At 42.8% G+C, this 24966-nt stretch overlaps 1 protein-coding gene across 1 annotated transcript in view; it reads left to right on the forward strand.

Moving 5' to 3' along the window:
* Positions 1–24966, forward strand: part of itga2.2 (integrin, alpha 2 (CD49B, alpha 2 subunit of VLA-2 receptor), tandem duplicate 2) — a 35329-nt gene continuing 10363 nt past the window's right edge. The window contains exons 1-18 of the mRNA XM_071339677.1: positions 1–644; positions 5741–5864; positions 13761–13870; positions 14231–14322; positions 16404–16518; positions 16672–16799; positions 17103–17251; positions 17658–17808; positions 18022–18187; positions 18395–18468; positions 18576–18714; positions 18928–19073; positions 19346–19489; positions 20858–21061; positions 21203–21333; positions 21909–22072; positions 22313–22461; positions 24764–24874. Of these exons, the coding sequence (XP_071195778.1) occupies positions 596–644; positions 5741–5864; positions 13761–13870; positions 14231–14322; positions 16404–16518; positions 16672–16799; positions 17103–17251; positions 17658–17808; positions 18022–18187; positions 18395–18468; positions 18576–18714; positions 18928–19073; positions 19346–19489; positions 20858–21061; positions 21203–21333; positions 21909–22072; positions 22313–22461; positions 24764–24874 (2346 nt within the window). The 5' untranslated portion in view covers positions 1–595. The remainder of the gene's footprint in view (positions 645–5740; positions 5865–13760; positions 13871–14230; positions 14323–16403; positions 16519–16671; positions 16800–17102; positions 17252–17657; positions 17809–18021; positions 18188–18394; positions 18469–18575; positions 18715–18927; positions 19074–19345; positions 19490–20857; positions 21062–21202; positions 21334–21908; positions 22073–22312; positions 22462–24763; positions 24875–24966) is intronic.

A 24966-nucleotide genomic window follows, 5' to 3' on the forward strand; every position in this document is an offset into this window, starting at 1 on the left:
GTTCCCTGCTTTAGGCTATACTGGATTGAAGAGAATTACATCATAGGCGCCTTTTCACTCAGACAAGTCAATATTAAGGATATTAAAATGGACTTGGTGAAGTTGGTGGCATTCTCTCCATATAAAAGCCCATGTTAAAAATCAACGTGGCATATTTTAGTCCTGCATTTGAATACATGAACAATGGGGAAGATACATTGAAAAATAAGTAACTACAATGCACGAAAAATATATATTTTAATTACGGAACTCCTGCAAGTCAGTCAATGTTGTGTAATAATTTACTTATCGCAGCACGAACATATTTGAGACGATAACACTGCACTACATACGGTACAGTATATTACCTTGCAAGGTCAAACCAACCAGATGTCGCAATCATTGAGCTATAGCCTTCGCTCCTCGGAAGAGTACTGCAATTGTGGGCCAGGTAGTGCGCTGTGACGTAGGGACACCCACACCCTATCTGTCCTCAATATCTACAGTCCAGAGCGCCCGGTCCTGAACTTTACCAACCGTGAGAAGTCCGCTGAAGTTAAAATCCGGGAATCGAAGAGGCGCCCGCTTTCATCACCTACTTTTTACTCTTGCAACAATGGAGTTTAATCCAAAGAGGACTGTTTTAACGCTGATTTTCATCCAATGTAAGTACTTTTTTGCACATTCCGTATGAGATTATAAAACGTTATTTTGCATGGAGCGAGCGTCAAGTGCCACAGATATCCCAAGTGCGTGATCTACTTACTAATCAACACTGAGCCATTGACTTCATATTAGGCAACTTGGCCCTCTGTGGACAGTATAACAGTGCTGAATGGCTCCTCTGTGATAACTGACCACAAGACAATGTTGTTTCAATCTGCCAGTGACATTCTGAATTAGGTCCGTCAGCCTTCCATGTCTTTGAAAACATCATGCCAGTATAGATGAAGATGGAGGGGTACTAAAATATTTTAAATATCATGGATATCAGGAATCAAATACTGTATTTGGAGTGCATATTTATTTATTTTATTTCTGACCATTTATCTGCTAGGAAGAGCAAGTTTTCTACAGTCTGTGTTGGGAAAGAAGGTTAGGTCAGGTTCTATTGTATATTTATGTGTTGTCAGGTCAGAGCTGTGTTTACATCCTCCATGTGATATTCTGTTGCCTGAAGCAATGAAAATCATTCATGCCAGCCAGGCTCATATATCATCTTGATGAGGTTACAATGGGCTGTGCCAAGGGGGAGCACATACACCTTATTCTCTGGCAGAGGTTTGTAGAGGTGTGTGGATGAACATGCTGCAACAATGGTCTAAACACGCAGTCTCCCACAGTATATTAGACTCTTGCCTGAAGAGATGCAAAGCATAGTTGTTAAACCATAGTTACTATTAAACTCTTTGAAAAAAAGGTGCTAGCTACAACCAAAAAGGGTTATTCGGCTGTTCCCATAGGAGAATCCTTTGAAGAACCCCTTTTGGTTCTAGATAGAACCCTTTTGGGTTCCATGTAAAACCCTTTCCACAGAGGGTTCTTCCTGGAACACAAAAGGGACCCTTATTTCTAAGAGTGTAATATTTATTGATGTATTTGTAACCGTGTGCTATCTTAGCTTATCGTGCTACCTCCCTGAACCTGCCTCTGACTTGAATCAGGTTCCTCTACCTCGCCAACACACGTAACCGCGCGCTTGACAACGTACAAACCGGTTGAGTTATAGAAAATGGATCCAATTCGATAGCTCCATTAGTGACATTTCAAGCTAGCTGTGAAGTGAGCGCTGAAGTTAGTCTACGCTACATATGGCTTCATGATTCCTCTTAGGGTTTCCTCAGAGAGCAGCTGACTACCGTTCTCACAGTCAAAACAAACTGTTTGCTATCATGTCATATGATAGGTTGTTGTTTGAGATGTTAGTGAAGGTGAAAAGACGGCATAGATTGGGTCAGGGACTAGAGTTTGTCCTGACCAGCTGACTTGACAAGGAAGAACTCCCAATAGACATGGATTTACCGGAGACCCCGCTGCCCAGCCGGTGTCCAATGAGGTGCTCAGTCAGTCAGTCAGTCACAGAGCAGTGGGTTATCCAGCTTGCTGCACACAAAGCATTCAGCCGACTGGAACCACATTGGGACAGAATCAGCAAGGTTTACAGAGGGCCAGTGGGGACAGTCTCTTTTTGTATTTCTCTCTCACCCTGTCTGTCTGTCTGTCTCTCTCTCTCTCTCTCTCTCTCTCTCTCTCTCTCTCTCTCTCTCTCTCTCTCTCTCTCTCTCTCTCTCTCTCTCTTTCTCTCTCTCTCTTTCTCTCTGCATCTCTCTATCACACCCATGCTGTCGTCTGTCTGTCTCTTTCTGCATCTCTCTATCACACCCAAACTGTCTGTCCGTCTGTCCGTCCGTCTGTCTGTCCGTCTGTCTGTCTGTCTGTCCGTCTGTCTGTCTGTCTGTCTGTCTGTCTGTCTCTCTTTCTCTCTCCATCACACCCATACTGTCTGTATGTCTCTCTTTCTCTCTCTCTCTCTATCACCCATACTGTCTGTCTGTCTGTCTGTCTGTCTGTCTGTCTGTCTGTCTGTCTGTCTGTCTGTCTGTCTCTTTCTGCATCTCTCTATCACACCCAAACTATCTGTCTGCCTCTCTTTCTCTCTCTCTCTCTGCATCTCTCTATCACAACCATCCTGTCTGTCTGTCTGTCTGTCTGTCTGTCTGTCTGTCTGTCTGTCTGTCTGTCTGTCTGTCTGTCTGTCACAGACTGGGTGTGATAGAGAGTGCACTATATTGGGAAATGGGTGCCATTTGGAGACGTTGGCCCCCTTACAGACCTGTTTTAGTGTTTGTCTGTGATGTGACTCACTGACTAGTTAGAAGACAACCAATGGTAAACATGCTAGGGCCTACAGAGAATGTTACCTGACGACGAGACAACACAGGAAGTTGTGAAAGTCTTTACCAGAATGACTAATACATGGATGTGAGCTGTGTGGGCTTGTATGTATTTACATTCTGTTAACAATTCCAATACAGCACCAGGGAATAGTTCAGTTGTACTTTTCAATCTGATCCTATCGTCATAGTGTATGATGAAGTTTCCATAATGTTAACATACATAAACACCTCAGAACAGCCTCAGCTCATCGGGGCATGGACTCCACAAGGTGTTGAAAGCATTCCACAGGGATGCTGGGCCACTTTGACTCCAATGCTTCCCACAGTTGGGTCAAGTTGGCTGGATGTCCTTTGGGTGGTGGACCATCACACAGGAAACTGTTGAGTGTGGAAAAACCCAGCAGCGTTGCAGTTCTTGACACAAACCGGTGCGCCTGGCACCTATTACCAAACCCTGTTCAAAGGCACTTCAATCTTTAGTCTTGCCCATTCACCCTCTGAATGGAACACATACACAATCCATGTGTCCATTGTCTCAAGGATTAAAAATCCTATAACCTGTCTCCTCCCCTTCATCTACACTGATTGAAGTGGATTTAACAGGGGACGTCAATAAGGGATCATTGCTTTCACCTGGATTCACCTGCTCAGTCTATGTCATATTTGTGGAGTTATTAACAGTGGTATTACAATTTGATAATCTTGTCCCTAACCCTATAGTATCTGAGCCGTGTAGTAGTATGCAGCAAAATGCTACAGTTATGGAAGTGTGAGCCTCATTTGTCTATTTGTTTGAAGTGTAAAGTCCACCTGTCCTGTGTTGGGTTGGGTCTTGTTACGGTATGTGAACCTGATTCTGGTGTCACCACCCTACTTAGCAAAATGCTCTTTGTTGGTCTGCAGTATAAAATGCTCTTTGTTGGTCTGCAGTATAAAATGCTCTTTGTTGGTCTGCAGTATAAAATACTCTTTGTTGGTCTGCAGTATAAAATGCTCTTTGTTGGTCTGCAGTATAAAATACTCTTTGTTGGTCTGCAGTATAAAATGCTCTTTGTTGGTCTGCAGTATAAAATACTCTTTGTTGGTCTGCAGTATAAAATGCTCTTTGTTGGTCTGCAGTATAAAATACTCTTTGTTGGTCTGCAGTATAAAATGCTCTTTGTTGGTCTGCAGTATAAAATGCTCTTTGTTGGTCTGCAGTATAAAATGCTCTTTGTTGGTCTGCAGTATAAAATGCTCTTTGTTGGTCTGCAGTATAAAATGCTCTTTGTTGGTCTGCAGTATAAAATGCTCATACACCTTGTTCAGAACAATGTCTATTAAATCGATTTATATTGGCTCCCACAGCGTATGTGAAGAGTAGATTTTTGAAAATGCTTTATTGGGCAAGGCTAAATCCTAACCCATTCATTATTTCTGTGCTGGTTCAGTTCTGAAGATTTAACATTTTACATTTTATCCATTTAGCAGACGCTCTTATCCAGAGCATCATCATTCATCGTAATTCATTTCATTTAGCCAGGATAGACCACAAAGCGACTTACAGTTAATTCTTTAAACTTAAGGTAGCTCGGTAAGACAACCACATATCACAGTCATAGTAAGTAAAACATTTCCCTGATTAAAGACGCTATCAGCGAAGTCAGTGACATTAAGAAAATAACTTTGCCAGTGTTTCTAGCGTTCCTCGGTGTCTCTCTGTGTTGTTTCTGTTATTGTGATGGATGGTGTCGTGACATGAGTGTTGTTTTGTTATCTTCGGAGGCCTAAGTAGTGGTTTGATAAACACTCACACTCATCTCAGTAGGCCCCTGTAAATACTGTGTTTTCCTTATGACCAGCCACTGCGCCAACAGGTCTGCTCCTCAGACCAGTAATCTGTACACATTGTCATGCTGCGACTTGTCCAGATAGGTGATCACTGACACAGTCACCCACGGCCAGATTCCCCCATTCTCTAGATACACCATCGTCAGTGCGATCGGGAAATTTAAGGCATCTGAAATTCTTACTTCGCTTTACAATAGGACAATTAGCACATGTGCAGTATCACATTTGAGCTTCAGGCTGCTGTATGAATTGTGATCTATAATAGCTAGGTTGTCTAAACATGAAGTTGATTGTTATTATCTTTGTCGTTATATTCAGACCTGAAGTTAACAGGGTGGAAGAATACTTTCTTCATGTTTCACTGTGAATGCGTAAAAGCTGTTATGTCTTGATGGATGTGTTTGTAAGTGTCATTTGATCCCTCTGACACTTACCTGACGTTGCATAGTACTATACAGTATACGTTGTTGTTGTTGTCGTTGTCCTTGTTGTTATTTGTGTACTACTGCAGGACCCTGGGAAAACACACCCACCCACACACACACACACACACACACACACACACACACACACACACACACACACACACACACACACACACACACACACACACACACACACACACACACACACACACACACAGTCACCCACACACTTCCGCAGCCCCACACACACACACACAAACACACATAAAAACTGAGCACTTCATATCTCATATCACAGGTGATGAAAGTGTGTAGGCTTAAGTTATTCAATTTATCTTACTGATTTACCCAACCCTGAACCCTAGCTGTCTGCAGCATGTAATGTGGAGGAGAGTCTGTTATTTAAGATGGTGTGATCTCTCTCTCTCTCTCTCTCTCTCTCTCTCTCTCTCTCTCTCTCTCTCTCTCTCTCTCTCTCTCTCTCTCTCTCTCTCTCTCTCTCTCTCTCTCTCTCTCTCTCTCTGTCTCTGTCTCTGTCTCTGTCTCTGTCTCTGTCTCTGTCTCTCTCTCTGTCTCTCTCTCTGTCTCTCTCTCTCTCTCTCTCTGCAGGTTGGAGCGTCCCCAGGTCCTTATCCTTTAATGTGGGAACTGCTGGTGCCAAGGTATTCTCTGAACCTACTGTAGAGGAGTTTGGATACACTGTGCAACAGTTCAGGAATCACCAGGGAAAATGGTGAGGCTACTGAGTCATGCATTGCATAGGCCGCAATGCAAAAGTACTGTGTGGTAGAAAGCACTTGGTTCTGTTATTTCACAGACATAACTTAAAGATAGTTAAATCATGGTAGGAATAGAATAATGATAATGGTACACTGTACTACACTATGCTGATGTTTTGCTGTGTCCAGTCACTCTCACACAGACATACAACACACCCCAGCAGAGCTAACCTAAACCCTACTGTTGTATCTGGGTTCGGAAACCCTACTTGGAACATCCATTTTCTCAAGCCACTGTTGTTCCTATTCTTACCACTAGGTCACATGACCCTCAGCAAAGTTGGCAACGGGGCTGGATGCAGACACTTCAAACACAGTAGTGACACACAGATACACACGCAGATACACACACATATACACACACACAAACCCTTGACAAACCACCACACATACGTTATACAGTTGTCTGCTGATCAGCGCAGACATCACAGTTAGACTCTTAGGTTCACGTCTTTGCTCACATACTCACTTCCTGTGGTCTGTAATGCTGTCTGTCTGCATCCGGGCGACTACAGAGGAGATATTTTCCTTTTGAATACGTCTCTGCTTCCTTTCCTACCCATCATAAATAAACATGGAGACTAAGGCTAAACCTATTAACTCTCTCTGTGTGGATGGAGAAGTCAGTAACAAAGGAAACTAAGGCTTAACCTATGTCACATTAACTATCTCTGTGTGGATGGAAACGTCGGTAACAAAGGAAACTAAGGCTTAACCTATGTCACATTAACTATCTCTGTGTGGGAGGAAACGCCGGTAACAAAGGAAACTAAGGCTTAACCTATGTCACATTAACTATCTCTGTGTGGGAGGAAACGCCGGTAACAAAGGAAACTAAGGCTTAACCTATGTCACATTAACTATCTCTGTGTGGATGGAAACGTCGGTAACAAAGGAAACTAAGGCTTAACCTATGTCACATTAACTATCTCTGTGTGGGAGGAAACGCCGGTAACAAAGGAAACTAAGGCTTAACCTATGTCACATTAACTATCTCTGTGTGGGAGGAAACGCCGGTAACAAAGGAAACTAAGGCTTAACCTATGTCACATTAACTATCTCTGTGTGGATGGAAACGTCGGTAACAAAGGAAACTAAGGCTTAACCTATGTCACATTAACTATCTCTGTGTGGGAGGAAACGTCGGTAACAAAGGAAACTAAGGCTTAACCTATGTCACATTAACTATCTCTGTGTGGGAGGAAACGTCGGTAACAAAGGAAACTAAGGCTTAACCTATGTCACATTAACTATCTCTGTGTGGATGGAAACGTCGGTAACAAAGGAAACTAAGGCTTAACCTATGTCACATTAACTATCTCTGTGTGGGAGGAAACGTCGGTAACAAAGGAAACTAAGGCTTAACCTATGTCACATTAACTATCTCTGTGTGGGAGGAAACGTCGGTAACAAAGGAAACTAAGGCTTAACCTATGTCACATTAACTATCTCTGTGTGGATGGAAACGTCGGTAACAAAGGAAACTAAGGCTTAACCTATGTCACATTAACTATCTCTGTGTGGGAGGAAACGTCGGTAACAAAGGAAACTAAGGCTTAACCTATGTCACATTAACTATCTCTGTGTGGGAGGAAACGTCGGTAACAAAGGAAACTAAGGCTTAACCTATGTCACATTAACTATCTCTGTGTGGATGGAAACGTCGGTAACAAAGGAAACTAAGGCTTAACCTATGTCACATTAACTATCTCTGTGTGGGAGGAAACGTCGGTAACAAAGGAAACTAAGGCTTAACCTATGTCACATTAACTATCTCTGTGTGGGAGGAAACGTCGGTAACAAAGGAAACTAAGGCTTAACCTATGTCACATTAACTATCTCTGTGTGGGAGGAAATGTCGGTAACAAAGGAAACTAAGGCTTAACCTATGTCACATTAACTATCTCTGTGTGGATGGAAACGTCGGTAACAAAGGAAAGGGGCCTGAAGATGTTTCTCTGTCTGCACTCTCCACTAGACAAACATTTCATCAGAGATGTTAAGTGGGAAATGAACCAACAGAACAAATAATGATAACGAGTTGTATAATTGCCCCAAGGACTTACAGTGCCTTGCAAAAACATTCAGACCCCTTGGATTTCTTTATATTTTATTGTAATACAAAGTGGGATTAAAATGTATTTCATTGTATTTCATTTTTTTTACAATCTACACAAAATACTCCGCAATGTCAAAGTGTAATAAAAATGTATAAAATATATAAATTAAATAACTAAAATACAGTCGTTGGCTAAGTGTTCAGCTCCCTAAGTCAATACGTTAGAAACACCTTTTGCATTGATTACAGCTGTGAGTCTTCTTGGGTACGTCTCTAAGAGCTTTACACACCTGGATTGTGCAATATTTGCACATTATTCTTTTCAAAATTCTTCAAGCTCTGTCAAGATGTTGGGGATCATGGCTAGCCAGCAATTATCAAGCAGATTTAAGTATTGTCGATGTCAAGCATACTCACACCATGATGCAGCCAACACCATGCTTGAAAATGAAGAGAATCAGTTACTCAGTGTTGTGTTGGATTTGCCCCGAACATACGGCTTTGCATTTAGGCCAAAAAGTGTATTCCTTTGCTGTTTTTTTTTCCAGTAGTACTTTAGTTGCATACAAGATGCATGTTTTGGAGTATTTTTATTCAATATATTTGTATTATTTTCAATCTGTCATTTAGGCCATTATTGTGGAGTCACTACAATGTTGTTGATCCATCCTCAGTTTTCTCCCGTCACAGACATTGAACTCTGTAGCTCTTTTAAAATGACCAATGACCTCATGGTAACATCACTGAGCAGTTTCCTTTCTGTCCTGCAGCCTAGTTCAGAAGGACACCTGTATCTTTGATTTGTCTGGGTGGTTAAATACACAATCCACAGCATCATTACTAACTTGACAATGTTTAATGAGATATTCAATGTCTGATTTGTTATTGTTACCCATCTACCAATCACTGTCCTTCTTTATGAGGCTTTCGAAAAGCTCCCTGGTCTTTGTAGTTGAATCTGTGCTTGAAATTCACTACTTGACTGAGTGACCTTACATATGTTGTATGTATGGGGGACAGAAAAGGGGTAGTCATAAGAAAATCATATAAACCCCTATTATTTCACACAGACTGAGTCCATGTAACTTATTATGTGATTTGTTAATCCAAATTTTACTCCTGAACTAATTTAGGCTTAAAATACTTTTTATAACAACCTTACACTGATTATACAAAACATTAACAACACCTGCTCTTTCCATGACATAGACTGACCAGGTGAATCCAGGTGAAAGATATGATCGCTTATTGATGTCACTTGTTAAATTTACTTCAAACAGTGTAGATGAAAGGGAGGAGACAGGTTAATTAAAGAAGGATGTTTAAGCCTTGAGACAATTGACACACGGATTGTGTATGTGTGCCATTCAGACAAAAAATGTAAGTGCCTTTGAACGGGGTATGGTAGTAGGTGCCAGGCGCACCGGTTTGTGTCAAGAACTGCAATGCTGCTGGGTTTGTCATGCTCAACAGTTTCCTGTGTGTCCACCACTCAAAAGAATGGTCCACCACCCAAAGGACATCCAGCCAACTTGACACAACTGTGGGAGTCAACATGGGCCATATTTTTCTTCCACTTTGACATTACAGTATTTTTTGTAGATTGTTAACAAAAAAGATAATTCAATCAATTTTAATCCCTCTTTGTAACACAATAAAATATGAAGAAATCCAAGGGGTCTCAATACTTTTGCAAGGCCCTGTAAGTGGACGTTTTTTATATGGTTTTGACTAACCTCTTCCCCGGGCTAAATCATCAGGTTTTGACTAACCTCTTCCCCGGGCTAAATCATCAGGTTTTGACTAACCTCGTCCCCGGGCTAATTCATCAGGTTTTGACTAACCTTGTCCCCGGGCTAAATCAACAGGTTTTGACTAACCTTGTCCCCGGGCTAAATCAACAGGTTTTGACTAACCTCGTCCCCAGGCTAATTCATCAGGTTTTGACTAACCTCGTCCCCGGGGTAATTCATCAGGTTTTGACTAACCTCGTCCCCAGGCTAATTCATCAGGTTTTGACTAACCTCGTCCCCGGGGTAATTCATCAGGTTTTGACTAACCTCGTACCAGGGCTAATTCAACAGGTTTTGACTAACCTCTTCCCCCTGGGCTAATTCAACAGGTTTTGACTAACAGCGTACCAGGGCTAATTCAACAGGTTTTGACTAACCTCGTCCCCGGGCTAATTCAACAGGTTTTGACTAACCTCGTACCAGGGCTAATTCATCAGGTTTTGACTAACCTCGTCCCCGGGCTAATTCATCAGGTTTTGACTAACCTCATCCCCGGGCTAATTCATCAGGTTTTGACTAACCTCGTACCAGGGCTAATTCAACAGGTTTTGACTAACCTCGTACCAGGGCTAATTCATCAGGTTTTGACTAACCTCGTACCAGGGCTAATTCATCGGTTTTGACTAACCTCGTCCCCGGGCTAATTCATCAGGTTTTGACTAACCTCGTCCCCGGGCTAATTCATCAGGTTTTGACTAACCTCGTACCAGGGCTAATTCATCAGGTTTTGACTAACCTCGTCCCCGGGCTAATTCATCAGGTTTTGACTAACCTCGTCCCCGGGCTAATTCATCAGGTTTTGACTAACCTCGTCCCCGGGCTAATTCATCAGGTTTTGACTAACCTCGTACCAGGGCTAATTCAACAGGTTTTGACTAACCTCGTACCAGGGCTAATTCATCAGGTTTTGACTAACCTCGTACCAGGGCTAATTCATCGGTTTTGACTAACCTCGTACCAGGGCTAATTCATCAGGTTTTGACTAACCTCGTCCCCGGGCTAATTCAACAGGTTTTGACTAACCTCGTACCAGGGCTAATTCATCAGGTTTTGACTAACCTCGTACCAGGGCTAATTCAACAGGTTTTGACTAACCTCGTACCAGGGCTAATTCATCAGGTTTTGACTAACCTCATACCAGGGCTAATTCATCGGTTTTGACTAACCTCGTCCCCGGGTTAATTCATCAGGTTTTGACTAACCTCGTCCCCGGGCTAATTCAACAGGTTTTGACTAACCTCGTACCAGGGCTAATTCATCAGGTTTTGACTAACCTCGTACCAGGGCTAATTCATCAGGTTTTGACTAACCTCGTACCAGGGCTAATTCATCAGGTTTTGACTAACCTCGTCCCCGGGCTAATTCAACAGGTTTTGACTAACCTCGTCCCCGGGCTAATTCAACAGGTTTTGACTAACCTCGTCCCCGGGCTAATTCAACAGGTTTTGACTAACCTCGTACCATGGCTAATTCAACAGGTTTTGACTAACCTCGTACCAGGGCTAATTCAACAGGTTTTGACTAACAGCGTCCCCGGGCTAATTCATCAGGTTTTGACTAACCTCGTACCAGGGCTAATTCATCGGTTTTGACTAACCTCGTCCCCGGGCTAATTCATCAGGTTTTGACTAACCTCGTCCCCGGGCTAATTCAACAGGTTTTGACTAACCTCGTACCAGGGCTAATTCATCGGTTTTGACTAACCTCGTACCAGGGCTAATTCATCAGGTTTTGACTAACCTCGTACCAGGGCTAATTCATAAGGTTTTGACTAACCTCGTCCCCGGGCTAATTCAACAGGTTTTGACTAACCTCGTCCCCGGGCTAATTCAACAGGTTTTGACTAACCTCGTACCAGGGCTAATTCATCAGGTTTTGACTAACCTCGTCCCCGGGCTAATTCAACAGGTTTTGACTAACCTCGTACCAGGGCTAATTCAACAGGTTTTGACTAACAGCGTCCCAGGGCTAATTCATCAGATAGAGAGTCAGCTGGTGGATGACATTGGGTCTATTACAAAATAACAGTAGAGATTTAGCCTGGGTAGCAGAGACTGATTCTCAAACTAGTAGAGATGAATTGTTTGGTCATTTGTAATCTTGACAAATACCCCACTTGAAACGTGGAGGGTAAAGAAAAAAAACAGTGAGTCAATATAGGGAAAACCCAGAGTCCCTGTGAACCCCAAAGAATAGAGGTGCCTTGTTGTATTGAAAGCCTGAATGTATGACATCACAGAGAAATCCGGGGTCAAAGTACACTCTCTTTGTCTAATTGGCTGCTTCCTGTCTCAGAGTGTAGGTTTTGGCTCTAACACAAAGTCAGGGAATGTTTATCACCCTCTGAATCACACTACTTGCTGAATCACTATTCCTATGAAGCACAATTAAATAAGGGGAGTTTTGGAATATTCCAGGAAACAACATTGAACACAAATACCAAGAATTTTATACTTAATGGTAACAGTTAATCTAACACCAGCAATGAGAAGCACAACACAATAGTGTGTATTCTGTAGCCAGTGGAAGGCATGTTTCTCTTCTTTGTGACACCAGGCTGGCGAAGAACTTTGCCCACTGGCCATCCAGTCCTGCATCCAGCTGATGCCATGGACTTTCATTCAGTCTTTACTAGGTTTAATATCACACCAACATATAGATTTGTTTGCAATAGAATATCATACAGGTATTCCCAGACCTCCAGATGTACTCCCATGAATGGCCAATCAAAACACAGCAAGACTCCACTGACACACTGTCACACCCCAATGACCATCATTTCAGTATGTCTGTGCCCACTCTTTCTCAGTCTGAGTGGTGCTGTTGTGTTGTTATACTGTACCTCACAGGATGTTGTAGTGAGTCCATCTGTGTGTCAACAGTTTAGGAGTGCTAGGTGGTCTGTCTGTCCACACTGTGTAGTCTAGCAAGGTGGGGCTTTCACTCATGTCATGTGTAATGGATTGGGGGGGTGTGTGTGTGTGTGTGTGTGTGTGTGTGTGTGTGTGTGTGTGTGTGTGTGTGTGTGTGTGTGTGTGTGTGTGTGTGTGTGTGTGTGTGTGTGTGTGTGTGTGTGTGTGTGTGTGTGTGCGCGTGTATAAGCTAATCAAGAAAGGGTAATATGTGTGGCTGGTTTCTGTGGGAGGGTGTTTGACATCACATTGTGTAATGTAGTGGGCATGTTTGTCCTGACTGGCTGACTCACATGGTGGTAATGCTGTGTAATCACCATGGTTACCCAGCTCCTGATCCACCAGCAGCAGACAACGGGACTGCCACTGATTATGGCTCTCTCCTTCTCATGCAACAGAAGGAGACTGAAAACATCCCCTTGCAGATGTAGGATCTTCATTTCAGCCAGTTTGTTACAGCAGGAAAATAATCCTGCAGCAAGAGGAAATGTGAATTATTATGTGGATTATAATGGACATTTCTTTTATAGGGAAAATCAAGTCGGACATTTTAAAGTGGAAACTACAATTTTTAGAAGCCTTTTTAAATCTCGAACACACTACAAGTTTGCATTTCCTGCCGTGCAGGAAAATTCTCTGCAACAAAAGAGTGATCAAATTAAGACCCTACATGTCTGCACTTTGCCCCTCAGGGTTAAGGTGCTTATTATACCTTCCACCCTAAGATTAACTGTTAGTGATGATGTTGGTAGAGTATGTGTTTACCTTCCACACCTGTAGAAAAGGACAAACTCTGCTTACAGATCATGTTACTCTAATTGTCTTGTTGTGAATGTATGGTACTGTATCCAAATATTTCCTGACAATGGTATTACAGTAGTTGCCATTAATGAAGTAATTTAGATCTTCACACCATTGTAAGTAATTATTTGTAATGTGTGTGTGTGTGTGTGTGTGTGTGTGTGTGTGTGTGTGTGTGTGTGTGTGTGTGTGTGTGTGTGTGTGTGTGTGTGTGTGTGTGTGTGTGTGTGTGTGTGTGTGTGTGTGTGTGTGTGTGTGTGTGTGTGTGTGTGTATTTTCCCCCAGGTTGCTGGTTGGTTCGCCCTGGAGTGGATACAACCAGGATAGGAAAGGAGACGTCTACAAGTGTGAGATCAGAGGGGCCAGTTCAGGATGTCAGAGACTCAACCTGCAGAGTAAGACAGCTCCAGCTATTTTCTATAAACAACTCTTATTCTTTTAGCAATCCTTGTGTGACTCATGTAGTCTTATCTTGTGTTTTACCATAACAGTCCTTTAAATCTCTTTGAATCCTGTCAAATCTGTCTGTCAGTCAGAATGATGGCCACAGTAGTTAGGATGGGATTTTGTTCAGAGTTGAGAGTTCTCATTGAACTCACTGTGCTCATTTTGTGTTTTAATGAATGTTAGTAAACCTCTGTAATTACACAATGAGAATGTATTCAATAACACTTTATATTAAAGTGTTTTCTTATTCCCGCATAATTATTTCCTGTAAGGACAGTGTACTAACTGTTCTTCCTCTCCTGTTACAGACTCAGTCAGCATATCAACAGTGAGTAATGTCAATGTCAACATGAGCCTGGGGCTGACCCTAACCCGTACAGCTACAGAAGATACATTTATGGTAAGCAGACTTTACATCACTACTTCTGTACAGCTGTAGGGAGGATGTGGGGAGACAGCAGGAGAGAGAGAAGGAGCTGCAACAGAGATATGGCGACCTGCTGCTGGAGAAAGAAGCTCTGCTGTCTGCCAAATTCTAACACATACATACACCATACGTGCTTACTAGACACACCAAATACATAAGACCAACACATACTATAAAAACACATTGAGTAAATGCAGACACACTGCTGGAGGTGTCTGCTAAAGCACAGGATCATAGCCACCCTCGTCTCCCTCAGCAAATCTGTGAGAGAAAAAATATTGTGCTGATCCAACCAGGACTTTGTTCTACCCTGACCCTAGCTACCCTAACCTTAACCCTAGCCACCCTAACCCTAGCTACCCTAACCCTAGATACCCTGGCTACCCTAACCTTAACCCTAGCCACCCTAACCCTAGCTACCCTAACCCTAGCCACCCTAACCTTAACCCTAGCCACCCTAACCCTAGCCACCCTAACCCTAGATACCCTAACCCTAGCTACCCTAACCCTAGTTACCCTAGATACCCTAACCATAGCTACCCTAACCCTAGATACCCTAGCTACCCTAACCCTAACCCTAGCTACCCTAACCCTAGCCACCCTAACCATAGATACCCTAACCCTAGATACCCTAACCCTAGATACCCTAGATACCCTAACACTAGGTACCCTAACCCTAGATACCCTAACCCTAACCATAGCTACCATAACCCATAGCTACCATAACCCTAGATACCCTAGCTACCCTAACCCTAGATACCCTAGCTACCATAACCCTAGCTACCATAACACTAGATACCCTCACCCTAGATACCCTAGATACCCTAACCTTATATACTCTAACCCTAGATACCCTAACCCTAGATACCCTAGCTACCCTAACCCTAGATACCCTAACCTTATATACTCTAACCCTAGTTACCCTAACCCTAGATACCCAAGTTACCCCAACCCTAACCATAGCTACCATAACCTAAAGCTACCATAACCCTAGCTACCCTAACCCTAGCTACCCTAACCCTAGCTACCCTAACCCTAGATACCCTAGATACCCTAACCCTAGATACCCTAACCCTAGATACCCTAGATACCCTAGCTCCCCTAACCCTAATCCTATCTACCATAACCCATAGCTACCATAATCCTAGATACCCTAACCCTACATGCCCTAGCTACCCTAACCCTAGATACCCTAACCCTAGATACCCTAATCCAAGCTACCCTAACCCTAGATACCCTAACCCTAACCATAGCTACCCTAACCCTAGATACCCTAACCCTTGATACCCTAACCCTAGAAACCCTAACCCTAGATACTCTAGATACCCTAACCCTAGTTACCCTACTCCTAGCTACCCTAACCCTAAATAACCTAACCATAACTATCCTAATCCTAGCTACCCTAAACCTAGATACCCTAACCCTAATTCTAGCTAACCTAACCCTAGATACCCTAACCCTAGGTCCCCTACTTCTAGCTACCCTAAACCTAAATAACCTAACCATAACTATCCTAATCCTAGCTACCCTAAACCTAGATACCCTAATTCTAGCTAACCTAACCCTAGATACCCTAGCCCTAGGTCCCCTACTTCTAGCTACCCTAAACCTAAATAACCTAACCATAACTATCCTAATCCTAGCTACCCTAAACCTAGATACCCTAACCCTAGTTACCCTAACCCTAGATACCCTAGCTACCCTAACCCTAGATAACCTAACCCTAGCTACCCTAACCCTAGATAACCTAACCATAACTGTCCTAATCCTAGCTACCCTAACCCTAGATACCATAACCCTAGGTATCCTAACTCTAGCTACCCTAACCATAGATACCCTAACTACCTTAACCCTAGCTACCCTAACCCTAGCTACCGTAACCCTAGCCCGCACGGTCACAAGGGAAATGTATTCATGGTAAGCAGATTTAACCTATATCTGATTGTACAGTTGGAAAGCTCCTAGAAGATCAGTTTGGGATTGGCTGATAGCCTAAAGGTTGTTTTGGATGTTTTACCGTCTGTCTCATGCGTCGTCTTGTCTTTTTCTGGTAGACATGTGGACCTCTGTGGGCTCAGAAATGTGGCAGTCAGTATTACTACCCAGGGATCTGTGCAGAAGTCAACCCTCTCTTCAACCCCCTGTCTTCATTCTCACCTGCCCTTCAGAGTAAGAGTCCACAATAATTTTTACATGTGTATCCTTAGAATAAGAATTCTGTATTGTTTTCACCTTTGATTAAAAGTATAAATGAAGTCCTACTGTATACCATATTTAACGCCCCTTTGTAATTGGAGTTATACATGGCTACCATCTTTCCAGCTTGTGGGGGTCCCATGGATATTGCTATTGTCTTGGATGGCTCTAACAGTATATATCCCTGGCCACCAGTTGTGGCTTTCCTCAAGAAACTGTTGGAGAACTTGGATATTGGACCTGACAATACTCAGGTAAGTGGGATCACAGTTGTGTACTGTACATTCATTTCTACCTGGGCTCAGGTAGAATGAAATGCCACGACTGACATTTATTTATAGGAATTGTCAAAAGCCGGATGCAATCGACAATGCAGCTTTTAAAGGGAATGTTCCTGCGTTCTAGGAGATCTCATTCACGATAAACAATGCATATTTAGAAATTGCCTTTAAAAGCCGCATTGCCGACAACCCACTGTCGGATTGAATCCTGGCCCAAGTAAATGACATGCATTTGTCCTATCAGTTTGTTTGTTGACTTTATGTTTTTGCTTTCAGGTAAGTATTATACAGTACGCGGTTGATCCGGCTTTTGAATTCTATCTGAACTCCTACAAAACCAAAGACTCAATCATTGCGGCCGCAGCGAACATACCCCAGAAGTCAGGCCTGGAGACTAACACCTTCCGGGCCATTGAATTTGCCAGGTGCGTCTCAGTGAGCAACACTTTCCCTGCCTGCAATGCCAACATTCTCAGTCATTTCCTCTTGTTTTCTGGTAGTCAATGGGTCCTTAGGTGACTGTGACCTCATGTATTCTAAATAAACAGATCCTGCCTCTGTTGACTCAACATATTTATAAAAAGACTTGAACAAAAGGATTAGAATCTCTATTTGCAAACTGAAAACCCCCCAAAGAGGAGGTTAGAATGGAACACTGGAATAGAATAGAAAGGAATAGAACACTTGGAAGAATGGAATTCAATGGAATCCAACACAATAAAATGTGTTCAGAACAAGCGTTTTAGAAGCTATTTCTTTACATGCTTATTGCTATTGACTTGGGTTTGAGACGGATGTTGCTGTTTGACACCTATCGAGTGTGTATCTCAGACGGCAGGCGTTCCTGCCTACGAACGGTGCCCGACCTGGAGCCAGCAAGGTGATGGTGGTGGTGACGGATGGAGAGTCTCACGACAAGGGCCTCAAAGACGACGTCATCGGGAAGTGTGAGCAGGAGAAGATCACCCGGTTTGGTATTGCTGTAAGTTAATATCACATTTAGCTTGACTTTATATATCTAGGTTTGTCTCTCTTTAGCAAAAGGCACATAGGTATACGTATATACAGTGTTGAGTGTGAGGTATTAACATTTACTGTTTGATCCCTTTATAACATGACATTTTTATGTTTTATTAATCGTCCCTTTCATTCTAATATAAATCGCTTTAAAATGTATTATTTATTATGTTTCTAGGTCCTCGGGTATTACATAAGGAATGACATCGACACTAAAAACCTGATTGCTGAGATCAAGTCCATCGCCAGTACCCCGACAGACAGGTACTTCTTTAATGTGTCAGCTGAGGAAGCTCTACTTGAGATCGCTGGAACTCTGGGAGACAGAATCTTCAATATAGAGGGTACACTACTGTTTTCTAAAGTCATTTATTCAGAATTTTTAATAGAGGTCAAATTTGTATCCATAACGAAAAAATATCGACCTATATACATTCCAACAATATGAATGGATCTTGAAGACAAGACCTTTTAAGAAGGTAGCAGTCTTACTCTGTACAGGACAGTAAACAAAGCCACTAATCTTTTCATTGTGTGTTGTCTCGAGACAGGTACTGGGAAAGGGGGTGATTTTCAGATGGAGATGTCCCAAGTGGGCTTCAGTGCACACCAAACCAAGAAGCAGGTATGTATGGGCTAAGGATACTATCACACAAACCTCCACATGTATTTCCAACCTGTAAGCCACTATTCAGCATGTTTAAACAAGCCATTCTCTCCCAATTGTTCTAGAATATGATGATGCTGGGTGCAGTGGGGGCCTATGGCTGGAGTGGTACTGTGGTTCACTACACTCCTCAGAAATCAGACATCTTCCCCAAGACGGCCTTCGAGAACATTCTAGAGGACAGAAACCACAGTTCACTATTAGGTATGTGAGTTTGATATGTTTTACAAGTCAATATTTACTCCTTTATCTTCATTTTAAGCAGTGCTGTTTTATTGTTGGTTTATCATACAGCACCAAGCCAATCTTACGCCTCTCAAACTAAATATATCTTGATTTACAGTGTGACTGGCAGTAAGACCTCTAGCACTGGATATTGATACAATCCATAATGTTCTGTTTGGCTGTTCGGTTCAGGCTACTCTGTGACAACGCTGAATGATGGCAGCACGGAGTACTACGTGGCTGGCGCTCCTCGGTCCAACCACACTGGACAGGTCATAGTGTACATCATCAACAGCAAGGGACAACCCACCGTCATAGACTCCCAGAGAGGAGATCAGGTACAGAGAAGAGCATGTACCTTTTTTCTGGTGGTAGATGTCATAGCTTTCTATTATCTCTGTTCTCTCTATTATCTCTGTGTGATCTATCATATCTGACTTGTTAATGTTGTTATCCTTTGTTTCTGCTCACTGGCTCTGAAGATACTGTGTGTTCCATGTGCTTACTATTCTGTAGATAGGCTCTGAGGATACTGTGTGTTCCATGTGCTTTCTATTCTGTAGATAGGCTCTGAGGATACTGTGTGTTCCATGTGCTTTCTATTCTGTAGATAGGCTCCTACTATGGCAGTGTACTCTGTCCTCTGGATGTGGATAAAGATGGTGTGTCTGATATACTGCTGGTCGGCGCTCCCATGTTCATGAATGAACAGAAGAAGGAGACTGGGAAGGTCTATCTCCTCTCTTTCACCAAGGTAAGCCACACATACTGCACTCTACTGCACTGTACTGTACTCTACTGTACAGCACTGTGCTGTACTTTACTGTACTGCACAGTGCTGTATTCTACTGTACTGTACTCTACTGTACTGTACTCTACTGTGCTGTACTCTACTGTGCAGTATTGTACTGTACTGTGACCTACTGTAGTATACTGTACTGTACTCTACTGTGCAGTATTGTACTCTACTCTACTGTACTGTAACCTACTGTAGTCTACTGTACTGTACTCTACTGTACTGTAACCTACAGTAGTCTACTGTACTGTAATCTACTGTACTGTAATCTACTGTACTGTACTCTACTGTACTGTAACCTACTGTAGTCTACTGTACTGTACTTTGAGATACTCTGAGATATCTACTGCAGCCGTCATCCTCCACATACAACACCCGTTCTGCCAGTCACATTCTGTTAAAGGTCCCCAAAGCACACACATCCCTGGGTCACTCGTCTTTTCAGTTTGCTGCAGCTAGCGACTGGAACGAGCTGTAACAAACACTCAAACTGGACAGTTTTATCTCAATCTCTTCATTCAATAACTCAATCATGGACACTCTTACTGACAGTTGTGGCTGCTTTGCGTGATGTATTGTTGTCTCTACCTTCTTGCCCTTTGTGCTGTTGTCTGTGCCCAACAATGTTTGTACCCTGTTTTGTGCTGCTACCATGTTGTGCTGCTGCCATGTTGTGTTGCTACTATGTTGTTGTCATGTCGTGTTGCTACCATGCTGTGTTGTCATGTGTTGCTGTCATGCTATGTTGTAATCTTAGGTCTCTCTTTATGTAGTGTTGTCTCTCTTGTCGTGATGTGTGTTTTGTCCTATATTTTTTTATTTATTATTATTTTTAATCCCTGCCCCCATCCCCGCAGGAAGCCTTTTGCCTTTTGGTAGGCCGTCAATGTAAATAAGAATTTGTTCTTAACTGACTTGCCTAGTTAAATAAAGGTTCAATCAATGTTTGTTTTTTTATACTGTACTCTACTCTACTATACTGTAACCTACTGCAGTCTACTATATGTACTGTACTGTACTCTACTATACTGTAACCTACTGCAGTCTACTATATGTACTGTACTCTACTCTACTATAGTGTACTCTACTCTACGGTACTGTAACCTACTCCCAAAGCTTTCTCATGACAATGCCCGGCACATCTTCCTAAAGCCTTTCATCTCTTTTTTGAGGGCAGACCCAATACTGTATATTTCATCTAATGCTTTCAAGTTGGTGTACACACCACAACTTCTGAGCACAGTGGTTCAGGACATTGTGAAAGAGATCATCCTGAGCACACTTACAATATATTCAATACGAATTATTTTGCATTGGTGTTTCTAGGGCATCCTAAGTGACCAGGGGATCCTGAAGGGTCCGTCCCCGGCGGACAACGCTCGTTTTGGGATGTCCATCTCAGCGGTGCCTGACCTCAACATGGATGGTTACAGTGATGTAGTGGTGGGAGCCCCGCTGGAAGACAACAACAGGGGGGTCATTTATGTCTTCAACGGGGACAAGAAGAAACTGAGGACACAGTGTTCTCAGGTAGCGACAGGACTCAACACTGTCCTCTGAATACAGACCTGCTGATGATGCAGATGGTACTCAGGCTGTTAGAATTCAGCCAACGTGAGCATTGGATGTGAGATCCAGTTGTGAGATCATCTTTAATCCTGTTCATTTCAGAGAATCCTGGGCTCCAAGCTGGACCCTGCATTGAAGTATTTTGGGCGGTCCCTTGACGCCAACTCCGACCTAAACGATGACACCATCCCAGATGTATCAGTGGGGGCTTATGGGAAGGTGGTCCAGCTCTGGTGAGATTCGCTAGTTTCTTCTCTTTTCTTTGTTTTAACCCTGTTCCACTCCCCCTCTTCAGAGGTCAACTATATAATTTTGTTTCCCACAATTCCAACACGTCCCACTCAAGTTGCCAGCTGTTCTTAGCAGCTGGCCAAATTATTTTGGGTGACAGTAACTCTAAACCAAACCAATGGAATTACAGTAGGTTGTGAGAGAAACATCCAATACTTGTCTCCTCAAGTTTTAGTTGACTGAGGGAGATGTGCTGTCTCATGGACAGCTTGGTCTTAACTGTGTGAACTACTTGAGTGTTGTTATCTCGTCCCACTCCATATGAAGAGCAGAACAGCTAGCTGAAATACTATGCTGTCCATTCCCCGCTGGGTCTGACACTGCTGCTAAAGCCACTTCTACATAGCTGCTGATATATCATTATTTAAAGAATCAATCAATCAGTCAGTCAGCCAATTAAGCAATCAATTAACCAATACAGGAATGAATCAATCAACCAATCTAAAGTTGACTCCTACAGTATGACTTAATGATTAGGATTATGACAAGAATACTCAGTAGATTGTTCCTCTCCCAGGTCTCGAGGTCTGGCCGTGGTGACAGCGAGGGCGACCTTTAACCCAGACAAGGTCAACATCCTGAGTAAGACGTGCAGGGTCAGTGGGAGGCTGGTGTCCTGCTTCAATACCACTGTCTGTTTCAGTGCAACCTTCAGGCCCAACATATCTGTAGGACCTGTAGGTAAGCCCTGCTTTCCTGTGTCAATCTATCTCTCTCTTTCTCCTTCTCTTCCACTTCCTCTCTCTCCCCCTCTCTCTCTCTCGCTCTCTCCTTCTCTTGCTCTCTCCCTCTCCCTTCCCCTCTCCACAGTCACTGTCATATCAGTGGTCACGCTCAGTATTACAGGGGCTTCTCACATCATAGCAATGGTCTTAGCGCCCTCTAATTGTGTCTTGTTGCCTCTGTTACGTCTCACCTCAGCTCTCAGGTACAACCTGACCCTGGATGCTGATCTCCAGTCGTCTCGTGTCACCTCCAGAGGTCAGTTCAGTAACTCGGAGAGAGTCCTGCAGAAAGACATCAGGGTTTCCACCAGGGAGGTCTGTGACACCTATGAGGTCTTTGTTCAGGTAAAGATAGATAATATGAAATGGTTTGATGATGGTTTGCTGAATGAAGTGTGTCTGGTTTTCCTCCTTCATCAGGTCTTATTGAATTACTGTGTTCATTTTGAATGGAGGAAGCATCCTTTCAACAACACTTAAAGGGACAATCCGCAGTTGAAACAATAACAAAGCATAAGCACTCTCAAATTCATAGACAGAGCTATGGATGCAAGGACTGACCAATCCATGATATAAAAAGTATAGTTTAAACCATGTTTTGAGGCTATACAGTTGTTGTTCACATTTACATTGTTTACAAACATTAGAGTAAAACAAGCTTATATTTAAGGTACTGATGGGGTACGACAGTTGAACTAAGCTCATGAGGCATTTACAGTGGGGAGAACAAGTATTTGATACACTGCCGATTTTGCAGGTTTTCCTACTTACAAAGCATGTAGAGGTCTGTAATTTTTATCATAGGTACACTTCAACTGTGAGAGACGGAATCTAAAACAAAAATCCAGAAAATCACATTGTATGATTTTTAAGTAATTAATTTGCATTTTATTGCATGACATAAGTATTTGATACATCAGAGAAGCAGAACTTAATATTTGGTACAGAAACCTTTGTTTGCAATTACAGAGATCATACGTTTCCTGTAGTTCTTTACCAGGTTTGCACACACTGCAGCAGGGATTTTGGCCCACTCCTCCATACAGACCTTCTCCAGATCCTTCAGGTTTCGGGGCTGTCGCTGGGCAATACGGACTTTCAGCTCCCTCCAAAGATTTTCTATTGGGTTCATCTCTGGAGACTGGCTAGGCCACTCCAGGACCTTGAGATGCTTCTTACGGAGCCACTCCTTAGATGCCCTGGCTGTGTGTTTCGGGTCATTGTCATGCTGGAAGACCCAGCCACGACCCATCTTCAATGCTCTTACTGAGGGAAGGAGGTTGTTGGCCAAGATCTCGCGATACATGGCCCCATCCATCCTCCCCTCAATACGGTGCAGTCGTCCTGTCCCCTTTGCAGAAAAGCATCCCCAAAGAATGATGTTTCCACCTCCATGCTTCACGGTTGGGATGGTGTTCTTGGGGTTGTACTCATCCTTCTTCTTCCTCCAAACACGGAGAGTGGAGTTTAGACCAAAAAGCTTTATTTTTGTCTCATCAGACCACATGACCTTCTCCCATTCCTCCTCTGGATCATCCAGATGGTCATTGGCAAACTTCAGACGGGACTGGACATGCGATGGCTTGAGCAGGGGGACCTTGCGTGCGCTGCAGGATTTTAATCCATGACGGCGTAGTGTGTTACTAATGGTTTTCTTTGAGACTGTGGTCCCAGCTCTCTTCAGGTCATTGACCAGGTCCTGCCGTGTAGTTCTGGGCTGATCCCTCACCTTCCTCATGATCATTGATGCCCCACGAGGTGAGATCTTGCATGGAGCCCCAGGCCGAGGGTGATTGACCGTCATCTTGAACTTCTTCCATTTTCTAATAATTGCGCCAACAGTTGTTGCCTTCTCACCAAGCTGCTTGCCTATTGTCCTGTAGCCCATCCCAGCCTTGTGCAGGTCTACAATTTTAGCCCTGATGTCCTTACACAGCTCTTTGGTCTTGGCCATTGTGGAGCGGTTGGAGTCTGTTTGATTGAGTGTGTGGACAGGTGTCTTTTATACAGATAACGAGTTCAAACAGGTGCAGTTAATACAGGTAATGATTGGAGAACAGGAGGGCTTCTTAAAGAAGAACGAACAGGTCTGTGAGAGCCGGAATTCTTACTGGTTGGTAGGTGATCAAATACTTATGTCATGCAATAAAATGCAAATTAATTACTTAAAAATCATACAATGTGATTTTCTGGATTTTTGTTTTAGATTCCGTCTCTCACAGTTGAAGTGTACCTATGATAAAAATTACAGACCTCTACATGCTTTGTAAGTAGGAAAACCTGCAAAATCGGCAGTGTATCAAATACTTGTTCTCCCCACTGTATATTCTTCAAGAATCAATTGGTACATATCATTAATATATCAATCTCTTTAAAAAATAAATATATTATTATTTGAAGAACATTGCCAAGACTCATATTTTCATATATGTATAAACATTAAAAAGGATATAAATTACACTACATTGCTGTATTCTCATGTGGTTTTCCTTATACAATTCCAATAATGTTACTAAGTTCTGATCCTGCAGAGAATTAGCTATGTACAGTATGTAGCTAAAATCTTGTACAATGTTTGTTGTGTTGCACATGTTCCCAGTCAAATGAATTAAACGAATCAAATAAATCCTATCTTATTGTCTGACAGGAGGCCCCTGACTTTGTGAGCTCCATCGGGCTGCGTGTGGACATCGCTCTGCATGACCCAGACTCCAGTCCTGTTCTAGATGTCCTCCGTCCTACCTCATGGGAGTTCTTTGTGAGTTTCAATAATATGTGATAGAGCATACAGTACCAGTATAATGTTTGGACACACCTACTCATTCCAGGGTCTTTATTTTTACTATTTTC

The sequence above is a fragment of the Salvelinus alpinus genome, chromosome 1 (genome assembly GCF_045679555.1).
Source record: "Salvelinus alpinus chromosome 1, SLU_Salpinus.1, whole genome shotgun sequence".
NCBI classification, from domain to species: Eukaryota; Metazoa; Chordata; class Actinopteri; order Salmoniformes; family Salmonidae; genus Salvelinus; species Salvelinus alpinus.